The 18,257-nt window shown below is 42.8% G+C and overlaps 1 protein-coding gene across 1 annotated transcript in view; it reads right to left on the reverse strand.

The window, feature by feature from the left end:
* The window catches only part of T265_12632 (hypothetical protein), a gene marked incomplete at both ends in the record, with an annotated part of 36,767 nt that overhangs the window by 5,878 nt on the left and 12,632 nt on the right, over positions 1–18,257 (reverse strand). The window contains 7 exons of the mRNA XM_009164714.1: positions 4,613–4,835; positions 6,057–6,294; positions 6,526–6,633; positions 8,812–8,968; positions 9,722–10,021; positions 11,106–11,441; positions 12,191–12,401. Of these exons, the coding sequence (XP_009162978.1) occupies positions 4,613–4,835; positions 6,057–6,294; positions 6,526–6,633; positions 8,812–8,968; positions 9,722–10,021; positions 11,106–11,441; positions 12,191–12,401 (1,573 nt within the window). The remainder of the gene's footprint in view (positions 1–4,612; positions 4,836–6,056; positions 6,295–6,525; positions 6,634–8,811; positions 8,969–9,721; positions 10,022–11,105; positions 11,442–12,190; positions 12,402–18,257) is intronic.

Below are 18,257 nucleotides of genomic sequence, written 5' to 3' on the forward strand. Positions count from 1 at the left end.
TTAGATGCTTAAAGCACAACATCATTCCCAACTCCCTGATTGTGAAGCCACCGGATACGTCAGCTGCTTCTGCTAAAATTGCTATGTCAGCGGCCAAGTCATTCCTCAAACAGAGGATCTACCTAACCACCCAGCGTTTAACCGATGTACGCCGCCACACCAGTCAACTCAGCCAAGATCTTCAGACCGCAATCTCAACCGCCGACTTCCAGATGCTCAACACCAAAGCCACAAAAGTGAAGCTTACACAGGGCCAGTACTGCAAGGATAGGCAGATCCGTAAGTTCGAACAACTGCTCCCCATGACTCAGGGACCCAGAAAGGTCACAGAAACGAAGAAACCATCCACCAATTACTGTGGTGTAGTTAACTTGTCAGATAGACCACTTAGTAAAGACGAACGCTGTCTGTTAGAAAAGGGACTAAACTTCGCTGTGAGCGAAGGAAATAATTCCTACTGTAGAGTCAATGTTTCAAAAGCTTCCTTCAGCGGAAGCTGAAAAGCTACGGATACAACTGGTCACAGTCCTGAAATCCCAACAGCCGCGAGCTCCAAATATTGCACCATCAGAGCGGAGAGCGTTGAACACACTGAGACAGGTAGATAGTATTGCCATTACCAAGGCCGATAAAGGTAAAGCCACAGCAGTGATGAACAAGAGCGACTATCTTCAAAAGGTCAGGCAACACCTCATCGACAAATTACCGGTAGCAGTAATAATGAGTAATAATGAGCAATAATGAATAAGAGCAAGTTTGAAGTTGATAGATACTTAAGATCCGTAATAAATCAGTTAGGGCAAGGTAAGTGGTATCGGTTGTATCCAAAAAGTGCGATTCAACCGCGACTCTATGGACTGCCAAAAATCCACCAGGCAGATGTACCGCCGCATGAACTGGCCAGATTTTTAGCTGGTATACTAAAACCGCTCACGGGGAAATCAAGCACCTTCATTAGGAATTCGTACGAATTTGACAGCAAGGTCGCAGGGCTTCTTTTGGAGATGGATGAAGTCCTCGTGAGTTTTGACGTAATCTCAATGCACACAAACATCTCTGGGGAGATGCTCTTGAGGTGACTAAGAGGTTGTTACTGGCAGACACGACACTCGGGGAACGGACACAGCTCTCGGTGGATGAACTAGTTGAGGGCATAAGAGTGTGTTTGAATCTTGACCAGTTTGTTTTTGACACAACTGTTTACTCACAAGACCAAGGCCTTGCAATGGGATCTCCAATATCCCCAGTTTTAGCCAGTATTTACATACAAGACTTCGAACCAGTAGCCTTGACCGGATATCATTGTCCGCCCAAAGTTTTTTGGCGTTATGTTGACGACACGTTTGTTGTAATCAAACGAGATAACGTGAACAGCTTCCACGACTATCTTAATAGTTTAAACCCACACATTGAGTTTAGCATGGAAATAGAGTCCACCTCGGTCACATTACCCTTTCTGGACTGTATAACACATAAGATTGGTGGGAAATTGAAAACGACTATCTACCAGAAACCGACAGACACAGAAACTGTCTTAAGCTATTCATCAGCACACCCAGCACATGCCAGTATTGTTTCATCGATGTTTCGTCGAGTTAGAGCGCTGCGCACAGAAGAGATCGATCGGACGGCAGCTCAAATCGAGATAACCAAAGAATTTCAAGAAATAGGATACCCAGTGAGTTTGATTAGGCGTCAACTAAGGAAGATATTGCTTCCAGTATCAAGACTCAGTAATGAATGGATCGGCACAGCAGTCATTCCATAAAGCAGGAACATCGGAGGTTATTCGAAGACCGTTGAACTTAGCCAACATTCGAGTAGCTTTCTAGAGGGGAAAGATGCTACGCTCAGTTTTGGTGCAATTGAGAGATACCCTGCCGGTTGAAAGGACTAGGGACTGTGTGTATAAAATTAACTGCAGCGGTTTTGCTAAGGTTTATATAGGACAAACTGCCAGGGAATTGCACACCAGAATCGGTGAGAACAAAAGAAGGATTACCAGACCACCAAGGAATGAAGAAGAAAACCAAACGGTGGTCAAAGACTCAGCGTTGGCAGTACATGCCTTAGGCACGGAACATAGAATAGGTCTGCAGAATGTGAAAGTTTTAAGAGGGAGACTGCGATTCACACCACAGCGGCTGATAGCCGAGGCGGTGGAAATTACTAAGCATCACAGCGTGAATAGAATCGAGGGTGTGGAGCTAACGAGTGTATGGAAAGCGGTCTTAGATAACCCGAGTTGACAGGTGACGGTGTGGTTGTCAATCCACCTAGGATCATTAGAAAAAACCGGAGGATGGAGGTGGAAATCCCAACCCGACCGAAGGTCACAGGATCCCTCTTACCCAACTATCTTAGCACTAGCTCACCCACATAGACTGACAGAAAGTTCAAACGAAGTTCAAGAGGTACCATCAAAGGAACCGTACCAGAAGAACTAGACCCTAGGTTGTACCCTAACACAGGTTTCCCCACCGACCCAACACTTGTTCAACCACTCTCACACACTAAAATCCCTCGGCCGACACCCAACAGAGGTTTGGCTTGACTTGGCTGATTGGTTCTTCTTCCGCCTTAAATCTCGACCAACCTCGGAACCTAGTCACTTGGCCTGATGAAGCTTTTGTATCAGGAGAGAAACGTTGCCCGGCAATAAATCTACCGATTGTCACCAAACTTTTTCGGAAACGATGACTACCTAATCAATTCCAAGTATTTTTCATGTAATAGATTTGTAGCACTTTACGCTCGCTTCTGAGCCATTGGACGATCTGTGAACGTTGTACACCGACTATTTCGACTGGGGTGCTTCGAACAGTGGATAAACTGTTTGAAACGTAGGCATTCTGAAGGTAGAATGCTAATGCAAATGATCACTGTTGGTTGTTCAAATGTGGGGTTCATGATGTGTTGGTTGCGTTTCTCATCTGATTGCCGTATACTCAATCTAGTGAGGTGTTGAAACAAACGGGAAAGATGAATGAATGATAGTCTTTAAGGCCCACAGATACAATACTACACACTATTTGATAGTGGTCGTAATTCGGTCGGATGTTTTCATATAGGCCAAATGTATTCAACACATCTTTTCTGAGCTACGTAGCGGTCCTCACTTCAATATTCGGTTTCGAATGCTGTAGTGGTCGCCCGCAAAATAGTGTCCTATCACATGCCATGAAGCTGTTCCACACATAAGCCCACTTAACTGGATTCATATCATGACGCGAATTAACTCCTAGCCTCTACTTGTGTGTCCACTTCTATCTCATCACTCACCGGACAAAGAACTATTCATGTGACAGAGCAAGCATGACCTAAACCGTTCGGTCACCGACTCACTTGTTTGTGTCATCTAGAACCGGAGTGAGGCATTCAGGTTGATACGGTTTGATCAAGCTGATTAACTGTGACTGACCTATGGGGGCTGTATGAAGTGTGTGCACGAAGGGAGCAAGCAGAAAATGTTTCACACATAAAACCACACAAACGCACAGAGCTAGAATGTTGTGGCAATTGACTAAATACGCCTCAAGTTGTGAAAGACGTGTGTAACTTCAGTAATGTCGTTAGCAGTATGTTACTCCATCTGCTGGGTTGTCACAATCACAGGATAACTATGAATTGTAAAAATATATGGGCAATACATCATTACTCCCAGTTCGGCAATCTTCTTCCTAAGCTTCCGGATGAAGACCCACTTAGATAACCTCAATAGGTAAATGGTTGCACAGCACTCAGTGCTGAACAAATGCATTCTCAAAACTGTTCGAAAATACACCTCAAAGTGTTGTAGGATTCCATGTATCGAACTTCAGGACTGATGGAAGGCGTGACTTCAGTGGACAGTAAGTGGTTTATTGTACCATTTCTGAGAATAGTACTCACAGCTGCAATGTTACTAGCAGTGCCAGGGTTCGAATCCGCTCGCTTTAGAACGATACAACATCCTGCATCAAAAGACGCCTTGTTTTTTTTCAAAACACAAAAATCAGTCCTTGTTGGTGGTGTTATATCAAGATTGATCCTTCCCATCCATAAAGGTCGGGGTTTCAGGATTCCAACCTGAAATTTTAGAACTAAAGTTTTAGAATCAATGGTCATGAAAAGGCAATCGCTACCATTCGGATGTTAGTCGCTGGGGTTTCAAAGACGGTGGGGTCAAACAATTTTGCACAGATAAGTTCTCGGCAGCACGCACACAGATGAGTCATGTAAATAGCAAAGGTATCAAAATAGTCGTGTTTATATCCTTCATTCAAACCGGTGGTTAACTTGCAGTTGATGATTATTGGTTCGCAATCTCTCAAACAAATGAAAGTTCATGAATATTTTGTGTTGCGGAAAGCACTTTGGTCTACTGGCAAGTGCACTAGACAATACCATTTATTTAATGTGTCAGGTGACCCACGATTCTTCGCAACGCTCCGGAAGGTCTACCCAGCTTCCACGACTGAACGCCCGAATTTAACACAATGAAACCTAGTGCTGCTGAAAACATTCTTATGTTATACAGCATCAGTCTAAGGCAACCAGATAAGTGTCGCCCATCACTTCGAACTGGGCAAAAATAATCGGAAAAAATAACTTCCAAAAACAGTGAATTTACCTTCTGTTTTTCACGCTGAAGAAGTTTATTCTTGTGACACAGCTCTTCTTGAATTGTTTCGTATATCCCAACCATTATACCTTCATCCTCTAGTGCTGCATTGGCTTGCTCAAGGCGCCGCCTGCGCTCTTCCGCATACTTTTGCCTGCGCGAATGCCGGGCTCTTATTTCAGGATTACTGGCTTCTTCTCCACCGACCATACCTGCCTCCAGTATGGAAAGTCTGAAAAGAAGCGAAAGATTCAGATGAACCGATTCACTTCTGATCTCTGTCACTACGGGACGAGTCCGTAATCTCCAAAAGATTTTGTAGGGGGAATGTTTGTCTGCCATGCATCTGGAAAAATCAAACCGTACTAAATGTAGATAGCATAGCATTCTTACTATACCACACTTCTCTGCTTGATTACGTGCATGTGCAAATTTGAGCTCCTGAATATTAGTTTGCTGCGTCACATGCGACAGAATTACCACCAGCTGAAGACGGAGATGGTCAAGGAGAGCAAATATTCGGCCTTGAACAGTTGGTGCAGCGACTTCAAGAGAGTTTCTCTTCGACTTTTGCGTTTGCTGTATATATTTGCCTCACTCCCGTAAGGATTTGGTTTAGCAAAAATCGAGGCTAGCTTGTACAGGTTACAAGGACGTGAGTAAGCCCAGGTTATGTGGACTAACTTACAGGCAGTTTCAGGCAAATTTCGACATTCTTTTTCGCACTGTAAGCTCGGAAGAACACGTGCTCGTCGAGCCACAAGCCAACGCATGCAGACATGCTGCAACGATGTTGAATCAGCATCATATCGTAAGGTGGAAGCACATGAATTCAAAGCAAGAGTGTCAAAAGTGCCCGAGTTTAATCGTGGATGGGAGTTGATTAGAACTTGAGTTTAAATGGCATTCTGGTTGAGGTTTGTAGAACAGTAGTTTTTCCGAGGATGAATTGTGATGGTCTCGATGGGTGATTTGATGTGCTTTATAATTTGAAGATTTTGTAAGTAATCACAATATTACTGCACCACCTTGGGTGTACCACAAACTAGAATCTGGGTGTGTGTACCGCAGTTTGATACCCTTCAGAAAAACCTTGCCTCCTTCCAATCAGGTTCAGATAGACTGTCACCCACGGTTAAGTACTGACTGTGGAGATCAGAACCACTATGCCGAGACCCTTATTAAGCAAACTGTCTCAAATGCGATGCAATCTCTGTGGCAGGACATACGTAAGTAGCCCGTGAAATAACCAAGTTAATTTTACGAGGCAATTTCTGGGACGTTTCCTGAACCGTCCCGGTCTCCTCGTGCATGCTGCAATTTTTCTCTAAACTAACATTCTAGGAAGAGTATTCGTGAAAACGTGCCCACCATAGGATAAATCTTGGGGGTGTAAATTGTGTACTAGGTTCTTACTAGCTCCATATTTGTTAAGGATCACCATGTAACTCACCGCTCCAACAGTTCATCACGCGTGAGTGACTCAAGAGCCAATTTTGTGGTGGACTGTGTTAGTGTCCTGTTTGTCAGTTTACCATCCATGGAACGTATGACTGCGTTGCGTGAGGTTGTTGACTTTGGGGCGGAAATCAGAAGACCTTTGTGTTTCGTAGTGAATTTATCATCTACATCCTGACTTTGAAGGGTGCCTTCCTGGTCAATGACAAGCACGGAGCTGCACGCCAAGGAATCTGGAAAGGATAGTATAGACCAAAAGCTACTGATAACCAAAACTCAGAGCCTGAAGTAGAAACAGTATCAGAAATACGGTGCCACATCCAAAAAGTTACAAAGATATTTCTGCGCTTCTGCCTATGAGTGCCACTAAAGAATCGAGGCAGATAGCAACAGAAGACGAAAATTCTTGAACAAATGAGCAGGAACAAAAATAAGAAACAGCCAAACTGAAACAGTCTACCAACCTGATGTACTGACAAACGCATATTGTTCATTGGCGACAGCAGAGGCCGTGCCTGTCGTGCTAACACCAACAGACTCAGTTTTTCGTGTGTGATGGCGAAGAATTCGTGCTAATGGATAACAACACAATAGATGAAACTTATGGGATCTGACCACCACTGTATGAGTAAATGTAGTGGTTTGTCACCGGCTTGTATTAGATACACCTCGATAGACGTGAACTGATTTGATGTGAATGGGTGGTTGATGACTAGCTGAAGATCACCGGGTAAAACTGCTACACCACTTTGTCACCCTTCATGTAAACTTCGAAAACATTTGATGGTTCAAAAGTCCAGCCTACCAATGTGATAGCCATTTATGTTCGTTAAATTTTTATACAAAGTCCAAACTTTTCGTGTTTCAAGCCAGCGAAAAATTTCCCACCGTGGCAGGGACACAGATATGCCCGTATATATATATCGATTTGTGAAGACACGGTATGCTATAATCCCATCAAGAAAGAGCTATGAGATTGTCCTGCTGAGATAATCCTTGTATTTGTGGAAGTTGTTCGTAGTGAGCGTTGTGGTCCGTAGTGTTTGTTTGTATGTCATTTACAGGGACACGCGCCTTGCACAAATGCTCTGAAAAATGCTTTTTCAAAACAATACTTATTCAGATGTTTCTGCCTAAAGCTGTCTGTCAATAATTTGCACAAACGCGGAAAAACGCATTTCGGAACGTAAAGTATATCACAACATATTGTATGGTCCGGTGTTACGGTAATCGTGAGGAAACTTTCAAAATGGTTGAAAGGAAGTTCGCCCAATGAAGTAGTTCGACGTTTTTCATTGACGTGGGAATAAAGCTATGAATAGATGGTTAAGAAAGCAACTCATGGAAACGGGAGGTTATAGTGTTGATGGATGAGAAGCCCCGTTGCTTGACTTGGGCGTGTTTAGGCACTAAGGGGCAATACTTATGGAATAGGAGGTATGGGCCCATTATGAATTATTTGCTCAGATATATACTTCACTGTTTCCAACAGCACAGCCAGCACCTTTTTATCCTGGGCCAACGAAAGAGGATGGACCCTCTACGGCTGAAACCATTTACAGTAACCGAGTAAGTAACTGACAATCGTTTTGATTTTCCTGTGTCTTGGGTTTGCGCGCGGATGTTCGTCAATCTAGCATCCTCGATACCTTGAATGCCTGAGATCGATTATCTAAGTTAATAAATGTGAGTATCAAGAAGTGGATACTCGGCCGCTGAGATGGTGAAAATCCGGATATAATGATGTGTTTTGCGAAAGTAAACACTACTGCGAACTGATACCAACATGTTTCTGGCAATAATCGTTTGGCACCAAAACACATTGGGTTAAACTTCGTTTTTCATAACAAAACTAGCCCGCTGACTCTACCAGGAGTAAAGCGTATTACCCGCTTTACTGTGACTAATTCCCGTGGAACGATGAGTCAACTGTATGAATGCCAGGAGTGCTGTAGTTTCTCAAACAAATGGATTTACGTAGTACTCCCAGGTGATTGTTAGCTAGTGATCTACGTCGATTTATGTGAATGATGCTCTGACTGAAGACACCCACGGACAGTGTTACGCTATCCATTACAGTTACATCGTAAAATAAATCAAGGTATGAAAAAATCACACTTTGCTTACTTTGAACTATATAATATGTGATTAAAAATGACACCATTAATGACAAAACTGAAGAGTGACGTGGAGATCGGTTATCGTCGACACATTTGAGGCTTGAATTGAAATGCGGAAGGCTGATGACCATTTGTCATAATCTTCAACCACGTTAGGTTTTGATTGGCCTTAGAGATGTCATGCACCTGTCATCTAACTCAGTTCTGCACAGACGTTTCAAATTAGCCAGAGTCAACCGCTACGTAGGCGCCTAAGATGTTAGCGATTTTCGGACCATGGTACGTATGTTGACACTCTAAATCCTGGCGCGGGTTTGAGAATTTGTTGACCCAGTCTGATTTCTTTGGATTTGTTTTCTGAGCCAGAAGAGGACCTAAAACCTAATCAAACGAACGTTTTCCAGGTTGGCGGGGTGGGGAACTACCCTGCATTGTTTAGTTTAAGGATGCTACTTCAGAACGCCATTCACTCATAGTCCAAGGGAGGAATTTATCTTTGAGCAAGCGCACGATGCAAACCTTTAAATACGTGAATGGATCATGTAAAAGTTGATTTGCCAGCTTGAATAATCGGTAGCCCTACAACATAAACATCCGCAATCGGCCACGATTCATCAGCTGGATACTTACATTCCTCCAACAGCAAGTCATTTTCATGTTCTCCAGGATGACCGAATTTTGAGTCATGAAATGCTCGCAATCGTTGGATTTCTTCGAGCAGTTTTGCTTTGTCAGCAGCCTCAGCATTAAACTGAGCTTCCTTCTCACGCAATTTGGCCTCGTATTCCTGAAACCACAAAATCAAATGAGATTAACGCATGCTGATCATATGTACTGTCCAAGACTAAGTTCGCTTGGGATGCGTACATTAAGAAGTAGGGACTACACATCTAATGATGAGCATAAGCGGCGAACTCTGACTGGCCAACAGGATCCGAAAAGTCTGTCACATGAAAGGGTTATAGCCATTTTGTGCCTCGACAAAAGGATATGCGTCGTGTTGTTTCCCGTACGTTCTACTTCCACTTTATGAAGGCAACACAAATGTTCCGAAAAGAAACAAGGGATTTCTGTCCTGTTGTTTGAAAAAATTTGGAATCGGCACTGGCGACTCCGGACCTCACTCCGAGTTTTACTCTACCAAGAAGCCGATTGACGTCGAAAGAGATTTCACTGTCTTAGTAATACGAATCAGTGTTTGGCTTCCAACCGATAAAATCTATGGTAAGCATATGGAATCAGAAACAAGATAGCGTTTGAGAACAAGTGCTGGGTTTCACAGCCTTAATGCTGGTATTTGATAACACGAACCATACCAATAAAACAATACGGTAATAAAAGTCAGGGTGCTGGCACCGAAAAGCGGTGAGTGATTAAATACCAATTTAATGAGGCCGAATATTGTAGTCTGAGAATCAATACCATTCCTGGATTTCACAAGGTTCAGCGATTTTTCTGTGAACACAATCTGTTCGGGTTTGGCTGAATGAAAACGTATCATAGCCCAAAATGTGAACAAATGAAAGAGAAGATTTCTGACCTGCCTCAATCTTTCTCTTTCCTCAGCATTGGCAAAAATGTCCGATGAGTTGTCAGAAGAGATCAAGTCGGATGTCTGGACAGTCGATGGCCGTTCTTCAAGCAACTGCCGCAGGCGAGCAATTTCATCTTGGTACTGCCTAAGTAGTGCATCTTTGGGATCTTCATTTATCTTCGGTTTGTTCTGGATATTCTTGGCCCTGTTCGCATACCGCAATGTACTAAGTGTCTCGTCGTAATTGTTATCCGCAGGAGATAAACATGCAATCATCAATGTTTTCGTGTTGCCCCCAAGTGAATCCTGCGGCGAGAAAATTGTTGGAGGCCATTTTACACAATAGATGGGGAGTGGGTGAACCTACACATGATAAAGTGCTGCTCGATTAACGGTACATCTTCATTGTATTCCCATGTGGAGGTGGAACATGCAAGCAATCACAGCCTGGCTAAATAAAAGTTTTCCCACATAAACTGATTAGAAGGCATATGTGCTTGAAATAAAGCCCAGGGTTTTTCAAAACTAAGTTCACCTTTTCCATCTTGCAGCTCTTATGTGGAACAGTAACCTTTTCAATCTGCACACCGTCGTTATGTGATCTGACGAACAGTTAATCCTTGCATTGAAGGGGTATTATTGGAATCTCATGGTGATTTGTGAGTTTCCTTCCAAGTGCTACTCATTCCCCATTACTGGTCACAATCAGCACTTTCTTTTCATTGGCTTCTTAAATCATCTGGCAACTGATCGAAATTGAAATAGTGATCACCGTATAGGCTGACAGTCATGCTTCCAATGTTAAAGACCTTATTAAACGGTTATTCCAATTGAGTTGCACGCACAAATGACCTACTGCACGGTGAATTCCGTCTACAACGAATCTTTGGTGGCTCTAGTTCAAATGTAACCAAGAATCGTTGAAACGCCCCGTAAAGAACTCTCATGTCCAAACAGCTTACAAGGCTGCTAACCTGTCTACATTGCGCCGGTATCGACCGTTACTTCGTAAACTGCTTGAACAGTTAGCTTTCCTGCCATAATTCACCCTCTAATCCTGCATGAGAGAACGATGAGTTCTGAACGAATGTTCTGGCATGAAAACAAAAAATGCTTAAAGATCGTTATTGGTCCTAACATCGTTCGAACCATATGGCCAAGCAATCTACAGCTTTATAACCAATCAAGTTTATTATCTCAACAGATCACTACGAGCCAAGTGTGAGAGCTGCGAGCTAGGTAGGTTAAAAATTCGACGAAGACGAGGAAAGTAGATGATCCGGCATTCATATAAGTGTTTATATAAGCAGGTAACCTTCGCACAGTGCTAGCACAATCTCACTTCGAAAGAAAAAGGTATGGAATTTAATCTAAAACACTATAATGTTACCTGCAGCAAACGAGTAAGCTTGCTATCACGGTATGGAATGTGCTTCACTTTTGCGTCAACCAATGCGGAAATGACGTTGCCTAAAGCAGACAGACTCAGATTTATTTTCGTGGCTTCTCTGAGACGATCACCAGCAGCACCCGTTTTCGCTTGCCTTTCCGATCCAGCCAAATCGACCAGGTTCAGTTTGCCAGCCTTGATCTTCTCTGAGGTGAGTTGCGGATCACGATCAATCATTTCCAGGTGTATGGTGAAAATAGAGTGAGACCGGCTACTCTCGGCGTTCATCAGAGTCGCACCTGTCGAGCGATTTTTCCATCCAGTCCCCATGATCACCTGTAATATAGAAAAGTATCTTTGTAGCGTTTTCTATTATTTTCAAAAAGCCACAAAACATTCACTTGATGAAAAGCATGCGCCCAACAAAACAAAAACCTCCTGACGTAGTTAGAAGATAGACGAAACTGAACATCGCACTGTGAGGTGCAGGGTTATCGGCTACCATGAGTGACCTTTATCAGAGTTTCTACAACCGTGTTGTAAATGAGATTGTAAGTGGTCACTAACACCCCAGTGTTTCTGACACAAAACGCAAGGGAGTCAGTTAGGGCAAGTTGGACTTTGGTTTTCGAGTCCTATTGATCTATATCCCACTATAAATTGGTAGAAACCCGAACTTCATTTGTTGCATTCTTTCCGACTAATTTATATCTCTAGTATAGCATGGCGAGATGGCCCAAGTGGTTAGAGCGCGAATTTACTGACCAGAAAGTCCATGGTTCGAACCAGACTTCTGCCTTTCGATTGGGCAACCTGGCATTATCCCGGTCCTCGTGCTTCCCCCGGATGGCATGGAGCACCGGAAGGTGCTAAAAGGTGAAGACTTTCTTGATTTTTAATATAGAATAGCATGTAGTATAGTATAATGTAAGACAAATCATAGCACATGCTTTACTACCTGAAATCCCTATGTCGTACTGGCCATGGTTTGCTCGATTTTTGGAATATCCACGAGGAATATTTAAGATTAAGAAAATTCAGGTAATAGCCCCAGTTCCAAATCGATAAACCGTTCAAAAACTTACCTGACATTCGTCAACACTGCTCACTTTGTGCACGGACAGGCCAGCAACATAAACTCCTTTTTCCGGGTGTTCCTTCAGATCTAGTTTTGTCTTCACGTCACGAGCCAACAAGTCTCTGATTTCTTCGTTGTATATTTCCAAAAATGACGCATAAACCAAAAACTTCGTGTTTTGGCTAACAGAAATAGTTTCAAATACGTGATCAAAAGCACTGAAATTCGAGAAAAAAATTGCCAACATTTAATCTAAAGCAATGAAGATGGAACGTTTTGACACCAGACCCGAACGGCAATGAGCATTATTGTTATTACTGTTCAGAGAAACAGTACACTATTGTAACCTTACGATAATAAAGTTCGAACTGTGTCGGCATGTTAAACAATTTACTCAGTGGCTGAGTAAAGTGAGATATTCCATTAGAGTAAGTTGAGAAAAAAGAAAAACTTCGGGTTACCAATTGCTGTGGTCATACCTCATCCAGGAAGTGAGAAGGAATGCGATGTCACAGATGTAAAATGAATCCAAATGGGTGGGCACATACAGATGGAGAGATATTCCACTATGATTCTGCTGGAAACTTTTAAATCATTTTTCGTTCTATGAATGAAACCAGCCCATTCTGAAAAGCCGCAAGCGCGCGGACTGGAAAATCCCTAGAGTTTCACACTGCTGATTATCCCCAATCAAAATGAAACGGTTGCACAGTTCGTGGCTTTTCGGCATAAGTTGGCCTCGTTTACAGGAGTAAATCTTGAATGAAAATCCACAGATCTCATCACGCTACCAACGACCTGCTGGGATCACCTCACCCCATCAGTTAAATGAAATCCATTACATCCTGAATTATTCGTAGTTTAAGAACCTCATCTTTCCCGATAAATGATTCGTCTATTAACCCGATTTTGTGAATCTTTTTTTCTGTACGCATGGATCATCCAAACAAATACATGCTGTTCATTGTCTTGCACGTAGGGCGCACTTGTTTGCAAAGTTTTTGTAAAAGAAACAATGAGCCTCAAGATGCTGCTTTATTTGATGTCATCAACGTGAAGTTGGTAAAAAGCTCTCAACCCTGACAACCAGAAGATAAACTTCATCGTAAAACAAGAAGCTGTGGCGTTCAAAGCATCTTTCTTTCGCAATAATATCACGAGAAGCGACATTTACATACAAAGTACAGTGAGGTTTGCATTGTGATGTTTGCCACCTTACATTCGAAGAGACCACCACACCAGAGACACTGGAAGGCCACTTTCACGTAGTGGCCTGTATTCCATCATCATATTCGGATCCACCAATGGCTGAGAAGAGACCCCTAATTCCTTCAGGTTTATATCAAGATTAAGGGCTTGCATATTTACCTACAAATGCGTGTGCATTTAGGTATTAAAGCTAACCAGCATATTCGCAAAACAAATTCAAGTCAGTTATAACTGGAGACTCAAATGACTCCCAGGTAGATCTCCCAAATGTGCTGCACAAAAGCCATCTAATGTTTCAGCCGGTCCAATATTCGAGATACCGCAGTACGTTTTCTTTGGAGGAACTACTCACGAGATTTCCGAAAGCTCACAACCGATTTCACCCTTCTTGAGTCTCAGAAGGTAGGCACAGCCACCGAGTTCCCGTCCACTAACTGATAAATGAGATGGCCTTTGTGAAGCAATTTTATTTGAAAACTGTTACAAACGAGGGACTCCAGTGTGATTCAGCTCAGTTCCCGCCAAAACCGATTTGGTGGGCAAATGATTGTATTTCACTTGCGAATTTCGTACAATTTGTTTTCGAGTGGAACATAAGGTTGGCTGGATTGTAACTCGGGGACTGCATCCGCCTGATAAGCTCTAAGAACGTTGAGACCGGTAGTGGACTGTCAGAGAGTTTTCAGTATCTTTATGGTTAGTTTTCTGTCTATAACAAAACACATTAGGCATTCTTACAGCCACATCCACTACATGTTTTTGTTTCGGAGTAATTAGCCCGACAACCAGACAGCCAATGAGTAAATCGTAAAATTACTTCACACGCAAGTGAGAAACTGGCAGACTAGTTACCAAACGCGGCAGTGGATATGTATACTTTGGTCTTTAGATCAACTGACTGCAGGACACATCTGTTGTTAAACCTGCAAGAAGTAACGGACCTCCAAGTTCTGACTAAGCTTCCTTGAATGAAATCGCTAAAAATTAGTGATATGAAAAATTTAATTTTGGCTATGACAGTCGGTATCATGGTTAATAGCCGAAATCAGCTCTAAACCGGTGCATATTAGTTGAACATAAAACCTTTTCCTCTCTAAATCAACCGAAATCTCAGGTAAGCAGCAAACTTCATACAGAGAACAATGGTCTCAAGGTGAAGAAAACACATGTTCATCAAATGCGATGCAATATAATGCCGCTTTGCTAAAACCTAAGGTCTGATTTGTGTCGAAATACTGCGAGTTGTCCAACACAGCCTTCCATATTTGTCACCTAACAAAATATGCTAAAATGTTATTGTAGATACGCGAAGTGAGAAAAAAGGTGCTTTTGGTGAGCAACAGTGTCGCCACTATGAGGCAGTAACCACGTAAGTGCTCGGTCTCAGCTTCATGAGACCCTCCAAACGAAAACCACCTTAAATGCTAATACCTTCCATTTAAGTAGTATAAAAGGGCATATCACTGAAAACCTTGTAGGACTAAAGAATACTTCCAAAATACCTCCAAAACGGCACTGTTCGCTAGTAAAGCATAGCTGTTAACTTTTATGACAATAAGTAGTAAATCGTCATGCAAAACATGCTGTAAACATAACGATGGTTAGAATTTCTACCCTGAGGTGGCAAAAGTGAAAGACATTAACTGCAAAAAACACCAAGATTTAATCAGACATTATGCTTCTTGAATACAGGTGGCGAACTGCTTCCAGGACCCTTAGTCGTTATTCAGTATTTTGCTCTCAGCTACTCCTAAGTTGAAAAACAAGAAACACGGTTTCATGATTTCCATTCTTAAGGCAAGGAACATGAGTTACAGAGTACAGTGAACCTCAGATGAATGAACTAATATGTGGGTTAGCTGGTGGAAACGCGAAAGCGTATATGGAATCCACAACCCCAAAAACTTGGGCGCTACCATCATTCATGTTCAGCAATCTGACGGCGCTTGGTCTCGATTTCAGAGAGATCGGTGTCAGTGTCGTACGGAATTAAGCCGTGCTGTAGATCATTCGATCAGTCGACCATAGGACGGCATGTCACATCATCATCCGATTATTAACCAGGAGGTTTATCAGATAATGAAGAAATCATTGCAAACAAACGAAGGTCTTCAAAGTTCCTAGTAAGCCGGCCACGCGTATCTCGAAGAGAAAATGTATTTTACCCTTGATTGAGGCTAGCTTCGTTAGAATCTGGCATGCCAGTAGTACCTAGTGCGTCGTATTTTATCTTCTTCAATGCGTTAGGGGGCCGATAACCAGAAAGCTGTGTCTCATGGGTTGGGATGTCCGTATTCCGCATTTGAAGACTAGTTCTAAAACTGTCTGTCTGAGACTCTCCTCATGCCGCGTTTACAAAAATATAGTTTGTAAGCTAATCATCTAATAAAGTTCTCCATCGAAGGTGTCTGAACAGATGCTACCACAATCCCTGTCGACATAAATTGTTCAGACATGGAACTAATTTTAACGGCATGAAGGTCACATTTGTGCAGCAAAGATGATCTTTCAATCCGTAATTGCTTTTTCATAAGATTGTAGGCGGTTCTGGAAGAAGCGGTAGTTCAGTGGCGAATTTTGGCGAAGGCAAAAATAACTGCGCAGGCAGGTACAGTTATCAATAACCTCTCTTACAATCAGTCCTAGCTGCAATTCTATCGCAATGCACTCAGAAATTTAGAAACTCCTGAAACCTCACTTTAGCCGAGAAACGTTTGATACACGCCCACGAGATCAATTTTGGCTGGTGCTTTCTTCAGACTTGGACAGTTGAATTGGTGTCCTGCAATCGGAAACCATGTTCTGGGGCCCTTACTCACCCTGCCAAAAGTCACACTTGTGGCGCGGTTAGCCGGTCGCTTACTTTATACCGCCATCCACGATAACCGAATGGGCCAGTTTTCTACCCTGACCATTGTTGAAAATGGAATATACATACCCGAGGCAGCTACCATATGCCATTTTGAACCTGCATATTGTTTTTCCAACTTTATCAATTCCTATCCATGTAACACTGGACTAGGTCGAGCCTTTTTTTAGTGGGTATAGCTGGTTTTGGTATGGGTGCATGCTAAGGGACAAGAAACTGCTGCATTTTTCGTGTAGAAATTGTAGAGGTTTGTTACAGTTGGTTGGTGACGCAAACTGGCGAAAGTCAACTATCGGGTGAGAAGGAAGAACTACTTATAGATACGTAAATAGACAGATAGGGAGATAAATAGATAAGTAGATGGACGAGTGGATGGTTGGATGAATGAACGAATGAGTGAATACTCTTCTAATGAACCTGATAGAAGACAGTGTGGTTTGCTGGTTTATAGCGAAAGGCCAGAGTTTAACTCTCTGTTCACAACTGCGGTCTGTGCTGAACAGTTTGTGGCCCTAAACAGCTTAGTGCTATCTTACCAAAGCATGAATCAAATGGTTATGAACTAAGCGCAACTCACAGCACACACTTCTGTGTGAATATTTGCACAAATTCAAATAAGTGCCTGTAATAAAACCCCTGTTGGTGAATACGAAGCAGTCCCTGAAATTTCCGTGGTTTTTCAAAGCGTGAAAACCTCGATTACGTCAGTATCATTTGCAAGTTAAGACGGAATACAAAGGTTAAAATTGACAAAATACCCAAAAAAAAACGATGAAAAAGTGCAAAGAGTACAATATAATATAGCACGTTTTACTACAAAACACGTTTCATGGAACTGGAAGATATGGATGGCAAATAGATCATGACTAAGGATAGTGACTACCAAAACCTGTAGACACAAGTGCTTCTGCTGAAAATCGCCAAGGTTTGGGTCGCCTTAACGTTTTATAGGGAAACAGGGAAGTCATGTAAATTGCAGAAGACGCAAACCTGGTGTAAAATAGACTCAAGAAATAAGATGCACTGGAAAACTCAAAACGGTTCTTTGAATATGCGCAGTCCAAGGCAGGATTGTGGGAGGAATATATAAAAGAGATGAAATAGAACTTACTGAATACAACGAGGTGGAAAACGAAAGGGGAAAACATTTCCAAGATAGCAGCACACTTGAAAGCTTACATAAGTTTCAGGACGGCAAGCTACTGTCCGGTAGGTTCAAATTCTTCGTAGAAGAATAGGTCTTTATGTAAAGTAGACTGTATAAAACGGCAATATAAAAAAGTGGAAGTACCGTAGGATGTGGAGAAGTTTACATGCCTCGGTAGTTGTAGTAGCTCTGATGGCAGGGTGTTTGATGAATTCAGCCGACAAATCTCAAGGGTTGAAATCTAGTTTGCCAACTTGCACCACCTGTGGCATCAGAAGAGCATACGACTTAGTCTCGAGGGGTGTGTGCACAAAGCTACAGTAAAGGATGTGATTAGTGCGGCTACAATGAGTGATACCCATAGACAGACGATCTCATCATCATCATCATTGTCAGCTGTACTAACCGCGCATTCATCGTAAAGTGGTTGTAGCTGCCGCAGCTTCGTTCACCGATGATTTGAGGGGGGTGGGGGGTAAGTAGCTGGGCATTGCAGGCAGGAGGTGATAAAATTGGTGCATAAATCTAGCACTGTCAGTGGGCTGTTAAGTGGAGGGGGTTGGAAAAGGAGCTGTGCACTGAAGGCAATAGCTTGGGTGCACGACTGGGCGCGAATAGGCCATGTCTGACGATGTCTCTAGCAATTGATATAGCCCTTCTCGGGCCCGTCTCGGCAGTAACCAGCGTAGCTGAGTTTGCTAGTAGTGGCTTTCATAATTCGCCTCCAAGTCATTGTTTGACCGCCTCTGGCTCTCTTTCACCCTTCACGTGGTTGTGCGAAAAGGCCCCTTCGAGGAAGTCGGTCGACTGACACGCAGCACGTGACCAAGCCAGCGCAACCTATGCAGT

The sequence above is a fragment of the Opisthorchis viverrini genome (assembly GCF_000715545.1).
Source record: "Opisthorchis viverrini unplaced genomic scaffold opera_v5_8, whole genome shotgun sequence".
NCBI lineage: Eukaryota > Metazoa > Platyhelminthes > Trematoda > Opisthorchiida > Opisthorchiidae > Opisthorchis > Opisthorchis viverrini.